This window comes from Ceratotherium simum, chromosome 6, assembly GCF_057802395.1.
Source record: "Ceratotherium simum simum isolate JZ-2026a chromosome 6, ASM5780239v1, whole genome shotgun sequence".
Lineage (NCBI taxonomy): Eukaryota > Metazoa > Chordata > Mammalia > Perissodactyla > Rhinocerotidae > Ceratotherium > Ceratotherium simum.
This window is the reverse complement of record NC_141905.1, coordinates 60,337,092-60,357,864: the sequence shown is the minus strand read 5'-3', so window position 1 is coordinate 60,357,864 and position 20,773 is coordinate 60,337,092. Positions and strand designations below refer to the sequence as shown.

The window sequence follows — 20,773 nt, the reverse complement described above, 5'->3', positions numbered from 1 at the left end:
GGGCTCGCGCTGCGTGACCCGGAAGTGGTGCTCCTTTGGCTGGCAGAGACAGGAGAGCGCGGAGTGGTGGGGTGTGGAGGTGGCGGCGGGGCACCCTTCTCAGTATGCAGCGATTACTCTTTCCGCCCTTGAAGGCCTCGTTGGGGAGCCCGTGTCTCCGGCTCCTGGTTCCTAGGGCGGCGCCCAGAGCACAGGTACCGCATCCCAGCGGACTCTGAGTCGCGGAAGCGGGCATGGGGTGAAAGGGGCTGGAGAAAGATAATAGATAACCCCACATCACGTTTCCGTAGCTCGTTAGACTTCGCAACGCGGTTGCTTGTGTCCAGAGCCCCTGAGTTCAGGTTCCAACCTACTACTTACTAGCTGTGTGATGTTAGCCAAGTTAGGTAACCTTTCTGTGCCTCAATTTCCCCATCTGTAAAATGGGGATAACAATGCTTGCTTCATAAGGTTGTTGTGAGGATTAGATAATTTCATGTACATCAAGCGCTTAGCATATAGTAAAAGCTTAGTAATTTTTACCCATATATTTCATTTTTGCTAAGAGCTTACAGGTAGGCAAGTTAGGGACTGTAACTCCATTCTACAAGGAAGGAAATTGAGGCTTAAATTTAAGTTGTCTAAAGTTAATTAGAAGCAGGAAACCAAACATGGTTCTATGGGTTCTTAGAGTCAAAAGAGGGCGTGTATTCCCTCAACTAATAATTATTGAGTGATTATTATATATTGGGAACTGGGAAGTGAAAGATAAATACAGTAGTCCCCCTTTATCCGCCGGGGATATGTTCCAAGACCCCCAGTGGATGCCTGAAACCGCGGATGGTACCAAACCCTGTATATACAGACAGTCCTCCACCTGTGATGGTTCAACTTAAGATTTTTCAACTTGGGCCTGCCCTGTGGCTTAGAGGTTAAGTGCGCACGCTCTGCTACTGTTGGCTCGGGTTCAGATCCCGGGAGCACACTGAGGCACCGCTTCTCCCGCCTTGCTGAGGCCGCCTCCCACATACAGCAACTAGGAGGATGTGCAACTATGACATACAACTATCTACTGGGGCTTTGGGGAATAAAAAAGGAGGAGGACTGGCAATAGATGTTAGCTCAGAGCCGGTCTTCCTCAGCAAAAAGGAGGATTAGCATGAATGTTAGCTCAGGGCTGATCTTCCTCACAAAAAAAAAATTTTTTTTTCAACTTTACCCTGGTGTGAGAGTGATATGCATTCAGGAGAAATTGTACTTCAAATTTTTCATTTTGATGTTTTCCTGGGCTAGCGATATGCAGTATGATACTCTCCTGTGATGCTGGGCAGTGGAAGCAAGCCACAGCTCCCAGTGAGCCAGGCTTAAACAACTGATACAACCATTGTGTGCCTATAACCATTCTGTTTTTCACTTTCAATACAATATTCAATAAGTTTCATGAGATTTTCAATGCTTTATTATAAAGTAGGCTTTGTGTTAGATAGCCCAACTGTAGGCTGATGTAAGTGTTCTGAACACGTTTGGGGTAGGCTAGGCAAAGCTATGATGTTCGGTATGTTTGATGTATTAAATGCATTTTTTGACATGATATTTTCAATTTACAATGGATTTATCTGGACATAACTCCATTGTAAGTCAAGGAAGATCTGTACTATATTTTTTCCTATATGTATATACCTATGATAAAGTTTAATTTATACATTAGGCTCAGTAAGAGATTAACAACTAATTGTGACAGTATACTGTAATAAAAGTTACTGTGGATCTTCGCAACCTCAGCATACAATTTTTTTTTCTTATTAAGTCGAGAACTTGCACCTTTTCACTTAAAGGAAGCATTTTACAGCTTCTTTTTGGCATATGCAAATTGCCTGCATCACTACCCTTGCGCTTTGGGGCTATTATTAAGTAAAATAAGAGTTACTTGAACACAAGCACTGTAATACCTTGACAGTCGATCTGGTAACCAAGACAGCTCCTAAGTGACTAACAGGTGGGTAGCATATACAGCATGGATCCTTGGACAAAGGGATGATTCGCACCTCTGGCAGGATGGAGCAGGCAGTGCGAGATTTCATAACGCTACTCAGAATTGCGTGCAATTTGAAACTTAACGAATTGTTTATTTCTGGAATTTTCCATTTAATATTTTTGGACTGCGGTAGACCGTCGGTAACTGAAACCGTTGAAAGTGAAACCACGGCTAAAGGGGGACTACTGTACCAAAAGCCTCCTTCCCTGGAGGGAGGCACAGTTGATTCATTTGTAATTCATTTGTCGAGTCTTTATTAAGGTCTTGTTATGTAAGGGAACTGTGTTTGAAACAAAAGTAGCAGGAGGGAAAGAGCCAAACTGACCAGACGCTGCTGTCCCACAGCTCATAGCTTAGTGTGAGATAGAAACGAATGAACCTGAAGGTACATTACACTGTGTTAAGCACTGTGATAGGGGAGGTACAGTGTGCTGTGAGAGTGACCTGTTGCAGACCTGGGAAAGTCTGGGAACACTTCTCAAAGGAAGTGACATCTAAGCTGAGATCTGCAGTAAATATTATCAGTCGGGGGACAAGTAGTGTCCCCATCAGAGAGAAATCATGTTTAAAGAGCCACAGGAGAAAGTAAATAATCCATATCTAGGTGTAGAGTTAAGTGTGGGGGAAGTATGCAGAGACCAGAAGGTTCATGTAGTGTGGGGATGGTTTGGAGTAAGGCCAAGACTGGAGGCAAGGAAACCAGTTGGGAGGTGGTTGCAGTAATCTAGTTAAGAGGTGACGATGTACCAGGGCAGTAGCAGTGGACATGTGGCCATACAGGGTACTTGACTCGAGACAGAGTGGAATTGTGTGTGAGTAGCAGTGGAGTGAGGTCTGTCCCTTTTTCTCCAGTTGTAATTTGTCTGTCTTGATCTTCAGTGTGGTTGCAGCTGTGGGACCAGGCGCCCCTTGAGGCCAGGTCAATACAGCACCGTCTCTGAAGTAGCCTTGCAATCTGGAAGGGGTACGGTATCCCTTCCCTCAAAGGCTGCTGAGCGGGTGGTGGGCCGATGGCTCCTGGTCTGCAGTGGAACAGTGGCTGGAGCAGTTATTCTTGGTGGAGTAACTAGGTGAGTAATTTGCTCATAGCAAGTCAGCTGTTTGGGTCCTGAGTAGAGGCACAGGATGACCCGAGAGGGAAGGGACCTTAGGAATCATCTAGCTCCCTCATTTTACCTATGCAGAAACTGAGGCCTAAAGAGAGGGAACATGTTTGATGGCTTACTCTGCCAAAGAATAGTTTAGAGTTTCATTAGTAGGAGCCCTTCATAAAGACCGGTTTAGGTCTTAACTGTTAGCCGTGCATTGTTTGTGTATATTCTCCCCCTGCAGAGTTCAAATTTGTCTGAAAAATTTTTGTACAGTTTGTTTGAATTAAACCCAAATAAGTTCCATACATCACAGTTGGCTTGGATGCCTCTTAGGTCTCTTTAAACTTATAAAGAGATCTGATAGATTTAGATTCTACTCCTCCCCCCCACCCCCCACATTTGCAGTTTTTTTATTGTTGAAGAAGCCCAGGTCATTTGTCCTATGGAGTTTCCCACAGTCTGGATTTTGCTAATTGCATTCTTATGGTGGTATTTAACATGTCCCATTGTCCCCTGTATTTCCTATAAACTGGTTGTGGCTTGATCAGATTCAGGTTGGGGGCAGGGGGCAAAATAACTTCATAGGTGATCATAACGTTCATAAATCTCTGGTGTCTATTAGAGATGGCAACAGTCATTGATGATCATTGCCTAGATCCATTATTTCATTAGAGTTGCAAAATTGTGGTATTTTTATTACCTCAACTCTAAAGAGAAACTTTCCCTCCTCAACAATTTGGTTATCCTAAGGTACAGTTTGAAAGGCAGGATGAATACTTGATTCTTTCCCTTTATTTACCAATTTTCAAAATAATAAATTGGTTCCCAGGCATCCTCCAAAAGTAACCAATAAAGTGTTTAAGTTTCATTAGGAGCTCATAAGTTTAACCATATTTGATATGTTTCAATCTATGGCAGTAATGATGATGTGCTCAAATTGTCCCGTCTTTAGTCAGTGGGAGCCGCTTCTGATTGGTTCCAGAGTCTTTTTGACAGGACTCTAGTAAGCGTTGATTCCTTGCTTTCTGGGTAATAAGATGTACCAGGCTCATCTTGTACGTTTCTTGCCTCAGGCCTAAAATCAGCCTTTTACTTTAGGAACCCTAACTCCTTTTGGTGAAAGTACTTTCTGTTTTAATAAAGTATGTGTTCCTCAAATTCTCTCCTCATTCCCTGTGCCCTTATTTCAAAATAACTTACGTGTTACATAGGCTGTTATGAGAAACTGCAACAAATTTGAGTTTCATTGTCTTCAAATTCACTCAAGAACCTAAACTGTTTTGTACCTATAACAAATCTCTTTTCTGTGGGTATAATGTTGATTATGCATTTAGGGCAAATTTCTTTGGTCTAAGGGTTGATTGCCTGTCAAGGAATACTAATGAAAGAAAGAAGTAGGAAGAGTTGAATGAAAGGATTGAGAGAGCAAGGGATAAAGAAATTTGTACCCGATGGCAGCTGTTTCTGACAAAGTTCTAAGCAGTAAAAAGAGAGGAAGATGTCAAAAGAGGAAACAAGAAAATAATGTGTTTACCTTTAGAGGGGTTAAGTTCAGATCCACTTGCTGCTGTAAACCCTTCATGATCAGCGTTGTGCGCGCGCACACACACACACACACACACACACACCAATTTCTTTCCTATTGTAAGGTTGACAGAGTCTGGCCTCTCAATGGTAGATTGGCATTTAATAAAGGAGATGAAGCCACCTACAAGCCAAGAGGAATGGGAAGCAGAATTCCAAAAATACCAGCAATTTCCAGAATTTAAAATGTAAGTACTATAGAAAATCAGGTAAACATCCCACCAGGCCCACTCAATTTTTTGCTTATTTAAACATTTCAGAATGATTAGATTCCATTATTTCTTGCTATTAGCTCAGTTGTGTTTCATGAGCTCCCTACTCTAAACCTTCAGTTCCAAAGTGACCCTGAGGTCACTGATGAGGAGGAGGGCAGACCTATCAAGCTTCAAGACTGAGAATGTGCCTGCATTCCATCGGGAAATAGAAATCAGATGGATGTTTCCTCTTTCTTCTTTTTGACTTCCCTTTTCACTTAGCTTGAATCATGATATGACGTTGGCAGAATTCAAGTTCATCTGGTACATGGAGTACTCACATCGAATGTGGGGTCGTCTTGTAGGCCTCGCATACATCCTGCCTGCTGCCTACTTTTGGAGAAAGGGCTGGCTCAGCCGCAACATGAAAGGACGTGTTCTTGCCCTTTGTGGTTTAGTCTGCTTCCAGGTGAGATTTATTCAAGTTTGGGAAACCAGAGATGCTCCCAGGAGCTTCCTAGTTGGCCTTGTTTTTAAGGAAGTAATCTTTGAAGCAGGATAACAGAGTGGGTTTTAGTGTCACAGGCCTGGCTTGAAGGCCTAGTTCTGCCCCTTAGTAGGGCAAATTGTTTAACCTCTGTAGGCTATGCTTTCCTTACCTATAAACAGGGATAATAATAGGGCTTACTGTTTAGGATGTGTGTGTATTAAATGAGATTATGCATAAGAAGTACTTAGTTTAGTGCCTGGAATCAATAAGCATTCAATAAATATATTTTTGTGCCACATCATTAGAGTTTCTTTCCCATCATGGCTCTCCTCCTGGTTCTCATCTCCTCCTTTTTTCTGACTTGCCTGCTCTGTGGGGAAGTGGGATCCCTATGCTAGGATGGCTAGTAAAGCAAATAGGAAAATTGCAAAAGAGAGAAACATTTTGTGGGATGAAGGATCTTAGAATACAGACGTAGCTGAGAGATATTCAAGTATAGATGGTGATTAAAATAACATAAGTTGAACTCCTCTTAAGGAAAAGAGCTTTGAATGACTCCCAGAGTTAAGGGGTTAGATGAGACTGAGGGCCAAGAAAAGGAATACTAGAGAAGACACATATGAGTATTTGGGTCAAGGTATTCAGGCCCTAAGGGAGAGTATCAGAGCATCAAAGAAATATCAAAATTTGATCAGGAGGAAGTGAGTTGGTTAATTTAGTTCAGAAATGGTAAGAATATGAACCAATTAGAAGGAATTAAGGAGGAAGAAGGAAGAGATGAAATAGAGGCAATAGAAACAATAAAGAGTTAGACATTACTAAAAGTCTAATAGAAACTAGGGGAGAGGAGGTGAAAGAAAATGACAGTTTGTTTTAGAATGAAAACAAAAAACACTAGCGACAGACTCCCAGGGAGGCAGAAATTTGAAGATGGCTGATAGGGTTATGGGAGGAACAAAGTAGGGGTTGGCAAATCACACTGTAACCTCCTCCATCTTCCAATGTCCTATGCCGATGAAATCAAGATAATTAGAACATCCAGGGTAATCATGAAGGGGGAAAGAAATGCCCAAAAAGATTTCCTGAGAAGTATATATTTAGAAGAGGTGGGAGAATCTCACCTCTTTGATGGGATTCTACTGGCTTGGGAGAGGGGGGTTGAAAAGGCTGTATCTTATCTGATATGATCAGCACTGACGGTTGTTTGGTTAATTGAAAAAGTCAGTTAAAGCAGGGAATCATAGAATAGTAATACATACTAGATTAAACTTATCGTTTACTTTCATTACCTTTTCTTTTTTAACAGCGCTAAGGCCTGTTCTTTGAGTCCTCTCATTGGAGTTCAGCTTCAGATCTCTTGCACCCCCATAAACTATTATTTTGTTTCATTTTCCTCCAAGAGGAGTGAGAACAAAGCATTCTGCCTGCAAAGCCTTCCAGATTTTTATGACTTCCCCCCAAAACTCTTATGTCTATTCCCACTAACTTGACAGTAATTGTTTTTAAGCAGTTATCTTTGTCGAGCTTTTCCAAAGCCTTCAATCTAGTTTTTATAGAAACAACTCTTTTTATTCTCATTTTTCACTGTTTTACCTAATGTTAAATTATATCAAGTATTTGCAAGGTTTTGCCCACAGATATGCTTTTGTGCACTTTTTTATATTTGGCTTATACTTCAATAAAATGTTAATCTAAACAGTGGTTAAGTATTTATGGTGCTATATGTGGAAATGTGGATAGGCCATGATTCCTGGGATACTGGGGATATGGGAGGGTATGGAAAGGTGGGGTCATGTAGGGAGTACTACCCTGACTGTTGATAACTTGCTTTCACAGAGAGCAAAGTTAAATAGACAGTTTCAACCTTGTTTTATTTGCCTCTTCTCTTTTTGGTTCTAGGGTCTCTTGGGATGGTATATGGTGAAAAGTGGATTAGAAGAGAAACCAGACTCCCATGACATCCCTCGGGTCAGTCAGTACCGCCTCGCTGCCCACCTGGGATCAGCCCTTGTTCTTTATTGTGCCAGCCTGTGGACCTCGCTCTCACTGCTGCTCCCTCAGCACAAGGTAAAAGTCAGTCTGTATTGTTACCACATCTGCACAGATGCTGACAAAGTCAGAGAAACAGAAATTCTGATTCTAATGGGAAGTTATAAGTCAAAATGCACACATTCCCTTAGTAACATCTACCAGTTTACCAGCTAGATATAACCAAAGTTTAGAGAAACATTGAACTTTGAACTTTGGGGTAGCTTTGGGACTGCAAAGTAAAATTTGCAGTTATTCTTTTGAGCTGGAGCAACTCATTCAAAGGAGAATTAGTGGTATAGGGGCTGGAATATTTTGTCAGCATTACCTATTGTGAAACGTAAAAAGAAAATTTTAGAAAAAGTGGGAAGGAGTACCAACAACACAAGCTATCTCAACCACTTTACTTCTGACGCCCAGAGGGATGGTGGATGGCGAGGTGAGGGAAGCCAGAATGAGAACTATTTCTGGATCTTTGAGGGTATACAAGAGCCATGTTGAGTTGTTTGTTCTTTAGATTGGACCTGCCATTCATCAAGTATAACGATATAGTAAACCTTAGTGATCTTGCCTAAAAGTATTTTCTGTGTATGCTGATCAAAGGAAAATACTAATTTTTCTAGTTTTTTTTTAAATGAGTAGTATTTTAGGTATTGAAGTCATGGTTGGCCTGGATAACCTGTTCATGGAGTGAAGTTTGAGATGACAGTAGGACTTTTAAGTAGAATCATCCAGTAGGGGCTTGAACCAGTAGCCTGGATCCCAGTAAGGGAAGGAGTTGGTGACTTGGCAGTCATCCCCACAGGGAAGCCAGACGGGGTTGACACATTGGTATAGTAGACAATCCACATCTGAATAATTCCTGTTCTCCTGACTTTCAAAGCCAAACTTCTAAAATGAATTGCCTACATCTGTAGCTGTACTTCTTGACAACCGATTCTTTCTTTTCAATTCTTGTCATCTTGTTACCCCCTACATACATACCCACACATTCACCCACATGCTTACACATATACCACACACTCTTTTTTTTTGTGAGGGAGATCAGCCCTGAGCTAACATCCATGCCAATCCTCCCCTTTTTGCTGAGGAAGACCGGCCCTGAGCTAACATCTATTGCCAGTCCTCCTCGTTGTTTTCCCTTTTTCTCCCCAAAGCCCTAGTAGATAGTTGTATGTCATAGTTGCACATCCTTCTAGTTGCTGTATGTGGGACGCGGCCTCAGCATGGCCGGACAAGCGGTGCGTCGGTGCGCGCCTGGGATCCGAACCCGGGCCGCCAGTAGCGGAGTGCGCGCACCCAACTGCTAAGCCGTGGGGCCGGCCCCCTACCACACACTCTTAAACACACTCCACTGAAATGGTACTCTTAAAGGTTACTGATGACTTTAATTATCAATTAATTGTTTTTGTCTTCTTATTTATTTATAGTCTACTAATTACAGAAAGGATTTGAGATGATAGTCAAACATATAATGCTATGCTAACAGCTGCTAGCTACATGTGGCTATTTAAATTTTAATTAATTAAAATGAAAATTAACTTTATTTAAACAAACTGTTATTTACTTAAACTTTAAATAAAATTAACTTTTTATTTAATTTTCAGTTGCTCTATCCTCGTTTCAAGTTCCTATTAGCCACATATTGGGCAGCGCAGATAATAAAAGATTTCCATCATCACAGAAAGTTCTATTGGACAGCACTGATATACTGTCCTACAACATGTTAGTAATGATACCTAACTCTTCACATTACTAGATTGTAAACCATTTGAGGGCAGCACTCTGACTTAACTCCTTTGTATCTTTATGGTTACCGGTTTATAAAATTCTTAATAAATATTTGTTGATTCACTAATTAGTATCAGAAGTTGGATATAGTAAAAATAAAAAGAAATTTTGACTTACCAAAAACACTAAATGCAAGAATCCCTACGCCAGGCAGTTTATGCAATCTGATTCTAACTATATTTGTTAAGCACTAAATATCACACACAACATGAAAATCCAGTCCTATATCTTAAGCCACATCATTTCAACCATGGTGACACATTTTACCCCTGAACAATGCAAATCCTTTAGTTATTGAATGGATATGTATTGAGTACCTACATGCCAAGCACTGGGCTGGGATTACTGTCGTAAGCAAGACAGATGGTGGTTCCTGCCTTCACAAAACTTACAGGATAGCAGGGAAGACAGATACTAAATGTATAAATTTAATAAAATATGATCCATGTTAGAAGAGACTGTCTGCTGGGAGTACTTAACCTAGTCTAAGGGTCAGAGGAGATATGATCTGAAATTGTCACTTGGGTTTGGTCTTGGAGGTCTTTGCTGCCTCTCGCAGTACAGTTTATCTGATGATTTTCTTTCCTTATTTAGTTGCCTGAAACCCGTCAACTCCTGTGGTTGAGACGGTTTGCTCATGGAACAGCAGGCCTGGTGTTCCTTACAGCTCTATCAGGTAGGAATCTTCTCATCACAGATGGCTTGTTTTCATCCCACTCTTGTGGGATCTCTTGCCTATGCTTTCCCCTTTCTTCCTGCCTTATCGTATTTCCCTTTCACACCTGCCTCTCACATACCCCCCATCTTCATCCTCTGTTTTCTATTCCTTCCTGCCTTCCAAAAATCCTGCTTTCCAGTCAGTTGAACAAAAATATTGAGCATCTACCTGGATCCAGGTTGCCTGGGTTCAAATCCTGGCTTCACCACCTATGAACTGTATGACCTTGGACAAGCTGTATAACCTCTCTGGGCCTCAGTGACCTCATCTGTAAAATGGGGATGATGAGAATAGTATGAGTAATATATGCGAAGTGCTTAGAACAGTACCTGGCATGTAGCAAAGGTTACATAAATATTAGCTGTTATTATTATGTAAACATTATTGTTAATATTGTTACATTACACCAAGATGGGTCAGACAAAAAGCCTGCCCTCAAAGATGGTCTAACGTGGGGAATTCACTGGGGCAAAGAGACCATCCTAGGTCTTTTCATTCTTTAAATGACACCTCTACCTCTGTCTGTCTCACTCTAGAACTGCACTATCCAATACGATAATCACTAGCCTCATATGACTATTTAAACTGAAATTAATTAAAATTAAATAAAATTTAAAATTTAGTTCCTCAGTCACACTAGCCACATTTCCAGTGTTCAGTAGCCACATGTGGCTAAGCTATTATATTGGATGGCAGATGTAGAATATTTCCATCATCACAGAAAGTTCTACTGGACAGCACTGCTTTAAAATAAAACCATCAAACCAATGATCCACCTAATTCCTCCACTTCTTTGGTGGAAGAGCACGAATTTTGACTTTATAAATAGCATTTACAAAAATAAGGCATGTGATCTAAACATCCCTGAATCCTCTTTGATCATAAATAATGGATCAGTCATCCATTAATTCATGAATACCCTCTTTATGTGTTTATCCAGGATTTAGTTTATAAGTTTTATTTTTCATTTCTGTGTTCATTCAACAAACATTTTTTGAGCACTTGGGGAAGACATAATAAAACATAATATGTCAGATGGTGTTCAGTGCTGTGAAGAAGAATAAAGCGGGATAAGGGGATAGAGGGGGTTGGGGGAATACCATCTGATATAGGATCATTGGGGAGATCTCTTTGACAAGGTGACATTTGAGTGGAGACCTGAAGTGAAGAAGTAAATTATGCATCTGTCTGAGGGAAGAGCATTTCCAGCATAGATCAGTAGTTCTCAGTGTGGGGTAAGGAGGGCATCAGAATCACTAAGGGAATTTTTCCAAATTAATATTCCTCTCTCTAGGGCTTCTAGTCCACTCCTTTGGAGGAGGCATGCCAGAATCTTGGGGTGGGAGCAGGTGAGGATGCAGTTGTGGTTTTTTTTTTAAAGTTCTCATGGTGATTGTGATGTATATTCCTTGTTTGAGAACCCCTACTAAATCTTTCTATTTTTCTCTGACTATTCCTTTTATCTAACTCTGAGATAATAAACTTTTTCTATGTCAGAACTAGTATTTGGTCTCTTCTTTCTCTCATTTTAATAAATACCATTTACCTTGGAATACAGGGGCTTTTGTGGCAGGACTGGATGCTGGGCTTGTTTACAACTCCTTTCCCAAGATGGGAGAATCTTGGATCCCACAGGATCTCCTTACCTTCTCCCCCATCCTGAGGAATGTTTTTGAGAATCCCACCATGGTGCAGTTTGATCACCGGATTCTGGTAAGTCTGGCTGGTGTTACTGGCTTCTAAGCCCGGGAGCCTCTGACAGGCTTTGGGGTGTCTAAAGCACCGGGGGCAACAGTGAGAGGGTAGAGTCGGAAGATTTCCTTTTCTTTATAGAAGAAGTTTAGTACCAGTTCTCAGATGTGATGTTTTTGTCCTAATTACCCACACCCCCCTCCTGCCAAATTCTGACTTTCAGGATACTGCCAGCTTCTTAAAGTTCAAATATGCCTTTTACCATCTGGTAAGTGATAACCTCTCTCAATTCTGTACACACATAGGTGAGTCATTTTAGCAGAAATGAGGCTGAATAGAGAAGAGAGTGCAAAAACAGTAGTTGCCGCACACATAGGTATCAGAGCTGAGCCAGAACCCAAGGAGCCAACAGCATCATAAATAGTTTTCGTTTTATTTAAGCTAATGTTTGTTAAAGCCCTGCTTTTAAGATTGGCTTAGTAGTCTGAGCATGATAAATTGGAGCAGGGAAAGCACAGCATCAAGGAGACCAGCGAGAAGTAGTACTACTATTATAGTATTGCAACTGAGAGTGATGGGGATCCAGGCTTCATGGATGGAGTAGGACTTGAGAAGAGTGATGAATCTGAGAGAGGTTGTAAGGAATAGAAGATGAACTGTAGGAATAAAAGTGAAGAAAGATCAAAGGAGACCGGAAGGCTGCTTCTGTGGCATGCTTAAAACACAACCAGCAGAAATGGGACTATTGGAATGAACGTTGAGCCAGAGATGGAGGGTCATCAGATTGAGGTATGTTGAGAGTAAGATGTTACATCCAACGTACATCTGAAGAGAGAGGTCCAGAGGACTCACATATCCAAAGGGAATGCTGGGGCTGGGGCAAGTTACCTTGTGTGAGCTCAGTCCCCACCGCCACACAACATTTTGGAATAAGTCAAGTCTGGTTGAAATTGTCGTTATGGACAGCTCTGAAAGGAAAGAAGTGAAACAGATGTAGAAATGTGATAGAAAAACACTCTGCTTGACATCATGGAAGGGGAAGGAGACCCTATTGCCAGTCCCAGACCCTGGTTTTGAAGGGGTGGGAATGAAAATGAGACTTTAGATCCTTTTTAGCACTAGCTATCAGCACCACCACCTCCTCTACTCATAGCCCAGGAAAATAATAATTCTCATGTGCTGGAATCAACCCTGCTTTAAAAATGCAGGATTAGGGGCCGGCCATGTGGCTTAGCAGTTAAGTGCTCGCGCTCCGCTACTGGCGGCCCGGGTTCAGATCCTGGGCGCGCACTGACGCATCACTTCTCCGGACATGCTGAGGCCGCGTCCCACATACAGCAACTAGAAGGCTGTGCAACTATGACATACAACTATCTACTGGGGCTTTGGGGAAAAAAAAAAAAGGAGGAGGATTGGCAATAGATGTTAGCTCAGAGCCAGTCTTCCTCAGCAAAAAGAGGAAGATTAGCATGATGTTAGCTCAGGGCTGATCTTCCTCACAAAAAAATAAATAAATAAAAAACTGTTAAAAAATATGCAGGATTAGAGTAGAGATAAAATTAGTGATAAAAATGAGAAGAATACAAAGTGAGGACCACACCTGGGGGACACCCACTTTGGAAGGTGGATAAGATCACGGAGAGAGAGTAAGTGTATATAAAGTGATTCGTGAAGAAACTGTAGCCGGAGCCTTGGAGAACGCTGCCATTTAAGTGGCAAGCAGAAGAGGAGCGTGGAAGAGACTGAGGAGGAGTAATCAGAGGCAAAACTGCAGGTGGTTCTCTGTGCCTGGGACAGGGAAGTGCTTAGTGGCTACTCGGTGGTTCTGAAGGAGATACATGTAAGGTGAGCAGAAACCAGGCAGTGGGACGTTTCTCCCTGGCACTTGATGAGGCTCTTTCCTCCCTACAGGGAATCACTTCAGTTACTGCCGTTACAGCGCTCTACTTCCTCTCCCGGAGAATTCCCCTTCCTCCAAGGACCAAGGTGGCAGCAGCGACTCTGTTAGCTTTGGCATACACACAGGTATAAACCACTTCTTTCTGTCTGAGGGTATCCCCAAAACGAAGTTAAAAAAGAAAGCTGAGGGGCCAGCCCCATGGCTTAGCGGTTAAGTGCACGCGCTCCACTACTGGTGGCCTGGGTTCGGATCCCGGGCACGCACCGATGCACCGCTTGTCTGGCCATGCTGAGGCGACGTCCCACATGCAGCAACTAGAGGGATGTGCAACTACGATGTACAACTATCTACTGGGGCTTTGGGGAGAAAGGGGGAAAAAAAAAACCAAAAAAAAAAAAAGAAAGGTGACAGGCTAAGAGAAAATATTTTCAATATTTATAATAGACTAAAAGATTAATAACCAGGAAATCAAATAAGTAAAGGATATCAATACACGCTTCTTACAAGAGGAATGATGAATGGCTAATAAATAGTAAAAGCTGTTTAGCCTCGCTCGTGATCAGACAGGAGCAAATTAAAACAATACGTGCTGTTTTGTGCTGGTCAGATTGGAAAAAAATGGACAAAAAAAGATAATCAGATATTGGCATGGGTATAGGAAAATGGATATCTTCATATATTGGAGAGAGTATGAGTTGATATAGCTTTTTTTAGAGGGCAGTTTGGCAGTATCTTTTAAAATGTTGAATGTTAAGTCGTTTGGTCCAGCAAATTGACTTATTAATCCTGCCCTAGAAGTACTCTGATGCACAAAGACCTTTCTACGAGGAAATTCATTGTAGAATTGCTGTGATAGTGAAAAATTGGAAACAACCTAAATAGTTAAACAACTATGATAGATCCACAGTGTGGAATACTGTACAGCAGTTTAAAATAATATCTCAAGACGTATATTGTTTAGTGAAAAAAAGCAAGTGACAGAACAATATATTTTTTGAAAGCACAAAACTGTGTGTTCCTCTATAAACATATATACAGAAGTACAAATGTGTAGAAACTGGTAACAGTGGCTACCTTTGGGAAGCGGAACTGAGCTAGGGTGAAGGATAAAGGGGAATTTTAGGTTTATTTATTTTGTTTGAATTTCCTTCATTGTGAGTATATTTACCTGTGAAATTTAAAAAATATGTATATTTTTAATGTTCTGATGGGAGAATGTGGAACTTTGTGTACCTGGTTGTCCATGTCCAGTCATTTCGGCTCTCAGTTTGTGGTTCCTGCTTTGCTTACTGCTTTCTTTCCTTTGTAACAGGTGGGCCTGGGCATTAGCACTCTGCTGATGTACGTCCCGACTGTTTTGGCTGCCGCTCACCAGTCAGGCTCCCTGGCTCTGCTCAGTGTTGCCCTTTGGCTCATGAACGAACTCCGAAGAGTTCCAAAATAATTCTCAGAGGATCAGCTTTCTAGGACTGAAACTGTGCTTTTGAGAGCTCATCAGAGAGTATAAGAACTGGGCTTTTCTAAGAGGATGACCTTGGCATACCAAGCGGTTTCCAAATTGGTCAAGTTATTTAAAATTCTTTGCCTGTTTCTGAGACAGTCACTGGATCAAGAATGTCAATATGGTTACACTAAAGGTTCCTTTTCAGGTTGGAAATCAGGTTTAATGTAGAAAAAGAAACGTCTGCCATTGCTGCTCCTTAATAGGCTCTGCCTCGGGTTTCTTAATGTTGGCAAGCTCTTGGTGCTACATACATGATTTCTGTCTCCTTGACCTCCTGAGTCCTGAATTCTGCCCAAGTAGAAATTCTTTATGATCTCAACTTCACTTCCATCAGGTGAAGATTCAAAGGGAATGATTGGAAATACCCTAAAGTAGCCAGGTAGCCTTCAGCAAGAAATAGCTATATCTTCTAGAATCCTGATTTTTAAAAATGGGGAAAGGGTAGATTTTGACAAACTTAATGTCTATATGCAGCAAAACAGTTTGTAAGGACATAGAAAAGGAGGTAATCACTCGTAACCCACTTGGATTCATCAAGCACTAACCTAGTTCCTCTTTTGATAGTGCTGTTACATCACTAGGTCAGGTGATGCAATAGATCATATAAATGAGTTCCTGAAAGGGTTTCCTAACAGCCTCATGGATAAGAAGAATATGGCCTTGAGGGTGTAGTACATGGAATCTATTCAGATATTTAAACAAATTGTTGATGAATGAATTGGTGTGATTTTAGTCTTGATATTTCACAGGGCTTTGTCTTATTCAACTTTATTTTTTAAATCAGTAATTTGGATGAAGTCATCAGAAAGATCAGATTTGAGGATGGAGCAACCCAATATTGCTAATATAAGAGATGACAGTCACAACTCAAAACAGTTCCAGAGTGACACCATCAAGATGAAATTAAACAGATTATAAATGTAACATCCTCATTTGAAGTAAATAGATTGTGTAAGTTTGGGGTGGAGAAACCTGGCTTCATATCATTTCGTATAAAAAAGACTTAGGGATTTCAGTTGGCCACAAGCTCAACATGAGCCAACAATGTGATAACACTGATAAAAATTAGTGGTGTTTCAGATTTTATCAATAGAATTGTCACAGCCATAGTCAGAATACCTCAGTACAAGTGCTGCATTTCACTCTGGGTACCAAATTTAGGGAGAACATTGACCACAGAGTATGTATCCAGAGGAAGGGACCAGGATGGTGAGGAGTCCGGAACCCATGTCACACAGGGAATACTTGAAGGAGCTAGGGGTATTTAGCTGAAGGAGAAGATTTGGAAAGAGAGCAAAATTCCTGTCCTTGAGAAGTTGAAGCCCTCTCGTGCAGAAGGAATGAGCTTCCTTTGTGCTGCACAGCTGGCAGCAATGGGTGAAAGTTGCAGGAAGCTAGTTTTTAATTTTGTATAAGGCAAGAGTAAGTTGGACCAAATCAAATGCTCACTAGGGTCAGGGTGGTGGAGACAGTGGCAAACTGGAGATCAGGAGACCCAGCTAAAGGGCTAAACTGCTGCTGGGCTCTGGCCTGTTGCTGCTTTGCAGGTCCAGGGTTGTCAGATCTGATTTTTTAAAGAAGCCAAACATCTAGATTTTTGTGTGCAAGCTCTCAAGTGTTGGCAACTAATTTCAAGTGTTTTAGAACATTATGCAGACTGAACACATCTGGGAGCCATTAATGACCTTAGCTTTGCCCATTTATAATCTCTGGACTGGATGATCTCAGTTCCCTTTCAGCTTCAATATTCTGTGAGTTTCAGTGTGAGCTACAGTGTACCATTCTCAAGTGGTTCTTAGTGAAACGGAAGTAGACAGACTGTTTTTGCTTTTTAAAAAGTCCTGGACCCTGGGGCTTAGGCTGTGGTTAGAAGTGGTTCCCAACTTCTCTCACATTAGAATCTTTAAAAATCCTAAATCCCAAGCCTCACACAACACCAGTTCATTCACAATCTTTGGAAGCAGTAGTAGGCACATTGTCTAAGTTCCACAGGTGATTCCAATGTGCAGACAAGATTGGGAACCACTGGCTTAGGCCCTAATAGCCTAGTTACCTTAGAAAATTTTGACCAGCTGATTCCCATTCCCTCTGAATTTCCAACCCATCCTATCTCATTAATCTGCTGTGTTGATGCTGTTAGTATGGTAATTGGATATGACCTCTTCTAGATAGAATTATTGCAAGAAAGGGAACAGAATTATTGCAAGAAAGGGAACTGCAGTCACTGGGGCAGGTCCTTGTATCATCATCTCCTGATCCCCAAACTGAGGTTGTCCCTGATCACTGAGTCAGCAGAGGGCAGTCCAATTCAACCAAAGAATTATACGCTGTTTCTACACTTCTCTCCAAGTAGCAACAAATGAACAAAATAAGTTCAAGTTTCAGATATCTTACTTCATTTTTCTTTTTTTAAAGATATTAAGTTTGGAAAAACATCTGGTTACATTTAGCTATTTAACTGTATTATGCCTATCTATGAGCTGAGGTGAATGGAGCTTATCTGAATTATTTTTATGTTTGCATTATTCTCAGCACCAGACACATTCCAAATATTGCATGAATTAATGGAAAATGGGTGATTACAGACTGATGTCCCAGACACCTCTTTCAAAATAAGTCATCAATACCTAAAAGATTAAATGAATTTCCCTTAATATTTTCAAAGGTCTCTCAACAATTCTGTCAGTTGAAAACATAAAGGAAATAAAACACCTGGCTTTCTTAACCCAGAATTTTTTTGTCTTTAACTTACACTGAAAAATGCTGTCCACTATGGCAGGGGTAACGATTAGCTACTGCCTAAAATGATGCTGGTTGCAAAGACCAACCCTGATGATCATATTAGGATAACCAGTTTATCTGCAGCAATCCTGCTGGTTCTGGAATGAATGGTGGGTTATATATTGGCATATGTAACACATATACCCATGTCCATGCATAAGGGAGAATGCATCCCCTATCTAATACGCATTGTACATTTTGTTCAACAGTATTTAACAGTATTTATCAATGAGAATTTTAAGAACTGTTCAGCAAAATTATTTAGTGTGAAGCATTAGAAAAACATTATCTTAGCGACCCCTGAAAGTGATACATTACAGGGCAGCCTTTGGTTTTTAAACCAAGGGAGTGTCTAGTTGTGGATCATAATAAAAAGATGCCTTTCAACACACTGTAGAGTCCATCACTCAAGGCAGAAATAACGGAGGAGACAAGGCTTATCCTTCAGGGCTTCAAGTAAAGGGCAATTGTGGAATGAGAATTTCAAACACAACATAATGACAGAAATAAAAGTATTTGTCTGGGATCTTTGCTTGCAGAGAAAGACTTCTGTAAAGCTAAGGGGCAGAGCCTCCACCACCAGCAGTCCTCACAGGCCAAACTCTGGCAAGGGCTGCTGAGGAAAATATCAGGGCTGCCTTACACTGGAGAAGTGGAGTGGTGGTGGAGGAGTCGTAGGCTGCCAGAGGGTATACGAGTGGCTGCACTACTTTAAAAGGGAGGCTCAGGAGCAGACATGTCTTCAGGCTTGCCTGAAATCAGGCATGCATGGCTATAAACATCCTATGAGTCACAAATTTTCTTCAACTTTGGCTTTTATAAAAAATGGAAAGCAACGATTGAATACATTTTAAAAGTAGAAAGCCCTTATAGTATGAGTAATGATTCAATTTTACAAATAAAAGGATCTCCTTATTGCTCAGACTTTCAGAGAGACAAAATGATCAATGGATTTTTTATTCCTCCTCTGTCCCTGTAATAACGGTACTGACAAACTAAAAAATAATGAAATATTAGGGCAAGAGGGAAATACTTGTGTAATAATACAAGGGAAGCCTATTAGAATATAAAAGAAGAGTCCTAGTCTTTTTAACAGAAATATTTTTTGTAACACCAACAAAATCCTCAAGTTTGACAGAAGCGTATGGCCCTAGTGGCAGAACTGAAAGCAGCCGGACTCTCAAACTAGTATCACCTAGGAGACTAACATGGGAGAATTTAAAACATTCACTGCTACTTCTACCTTAGTTCTTAATCCCCATTGAAGTTATATCACCACAGCAAAAAGGGAAATTAGATACTAGTTCTGAATGAGTCTGAAAAGAAGTTTAAAGACAAAAAGAAACAGCACTCTGTTTCAGTAAGGAAGTCTGGGAACTGCCCAAGAATTACAACCAAGTTCCTTAATGAGGTAGATCTAATAGGCATTTATACCTTAAATAATTTAGATTGTAACCATCACATGAATTGTTTGGATACTGTGATTAAAATTGTACAAAATTAAGCAAATTTTTTAAAGAGACATCTAAAATTTTAAAATATTAAATACAGAAGCTAGAATAGATGTAGTGAAAACTTGGTACTATTTCTAACAAAGTTATTCCTTTCATATTTTATTCCTAAATGTGAGCAAAGCAATCACAAATGAATATCAGAAGCAGTTATAAAGCTTGGGCATGGTTAGTTGCAGCCAGCTGTATTATAAAGAATAGATTCTGTTGAAATACACAATCTTGCAGGAAGATTCTGTCAATGAGCATTTCATTGTTAGCTGTCAAAGTGGTGTGTGTGTCTGTGGTACAGAGAACAGAGAAACCTGGATCCAGGAAGCCACTCACTGTGACTTTGCACATATTATTACCACTCTGGGCCTCATTTCATCATCCATAAAATCTAGTGGGTCAACCAGAAGACCTCTAAAATCCCAGCTTTAAAAATCTCAACTTCTGAACTTTACGTATAATGATGGCTGTCATAAACTCCATTCCCATCGACCTTAATGTCAGGGACTATGGATAAAGCAGGAGGTGACTGCTGGGTCTTTTGGGCAGCCTGGTCTTCTAAACCAGAGGCCAAAATCCTCTTCCTGAAACTATATCACTTTTCTATCTTTTTTCCTGCCTTTACTTCCTTAGGCTAGTGATTCTTCCTTTGGGACTGGCCTCAGATCATCTTGTCTAGCCACCTTGTTTTATAGATGGGAAATGAACCAGAGAAGGCAAGCTACTTGCCTGGCATACCAGAGCTATATAATGACAAAGCCAAGACTAGAATCCAAGTCTGCTGTTGGTAAGTCCAGTGTTCTTTCCCCTAAATCATACCACCCATTGTCTTTCACTCCTGACAAAAAGCAAAACACAAAACTATGAGAATAGGGGTGATGAGGAGGGGCATCTATTTAGATAACACCAGTGAGAAATGTAAGTTATTTATTTCAAAAATGTAAATATGGGTGTGATAATAAATGTTAATGCCTAAAAAGACTAGCTTCACAAGTGCATGGCAGACTTGCATTCAACCACATTTCAATAATCACTGCCTAAAGCCTTTGAAGTTAAAGGAAGCTCTTAGGCTGAGGAGGGGAGAGGCAGAATACTTTGGATGACGTTAGAGGAATAAACACAAGGTTGGTAGAAAGTGATTAAAATTTCCTAGACCATGGGGCCGGCCCTGTGGCATAGTTGTTAAGTTCATGCGCTCCGCTTTGGTGGCCCAGGGTTCGCAGGTTCGGATCCTGGGTGTGGACCTATACACTGCTCATCAAGCCATGATGGGGCGGCATCCCATATACAAAATAGAGGAAGACTGGCACAGATGTTAGCTCAGCGACAATCTTCCTCAAACAAAAAGAGGAAGATTGGCAACAGATGTTAGCTCAGGGCCAAACTTCCTCACAAAAAAAAAAAAAAAAAAGGAAAACGAAAATTTCCTAGACCAAGGAAAATCAAGGAGCTCAGGCACAGAGAGAAAGACGGTATAATTTGGC

General features: G+C 40.9%; 1 protein-coding gene across 2 annotated transcripts; it reads left to right on the top strand.

Annotated features, from left to right (window-relative positions):
- Positions 1-39: 39 nt before the first annotated feature.
- On the top strand, positions 40-17,731 carry COX15 (cytochrome c oxidase assembly factor COX15). Of its 2 annotated transcripts, XM_004427938.3 has the most exons (9): positions 41-194; positions 2,894-3,084; positions 4,755-4,877; positions 5,166-5,352; positions 7,273-7,440; positions 9,787-9,868; positions 11,469-11,623; positions 13,514-13,627; positions 14,815-17,731. In XM_004427938.3, the coding sequence occupies exons 1-9, from the start codon at positions 105-107 to the stop codon at positions 14,944-14,946; spliced, it is 1,242 nt and encodes a 413-aa protein (XP_004427995.1). In that variant the 5' UTR covers positions 41-104; the 3' UTR covers positions 14,947-17,731. The 2 variants fall into 2 exon arrangements, with proteins under 2 accessions (XP_087288550.1, XP_004427995.1); XM_087432424.1 differs by lacking the exons at positions 13,514-13,627; positions 14,815-17,731 and adding an exon at positions 11,826-12,029 and having other exon boundaries at positions 40-194.
- The last annotated feature ends 3,042 nt before the right edge of the window (positions 17,732-20,773 follow it).

Coding starts and splice junctions, on each gene's coding strand:
- COX15 (XM_004427938.3), top strand. CDS start 105: ATGCAGCGATTACTCTTTCCGCCCTTGAAGGCCTCGTTGGGGAGCCCG. Junction 3,085..4,754: donor ATTCTTGGTGGAGTAACTAG/GTGAGTAATTTG, acceptor TCCTATTGTAAG/GTTGACAGAGTCTGGCCTCT. Junction 4,878..5,165: donor CAATTTCCAGAATTTAAAAT/GTAAGTACTATA, acceptor CTTTTCACTTAG/CTTGAATCATGATATGACGT.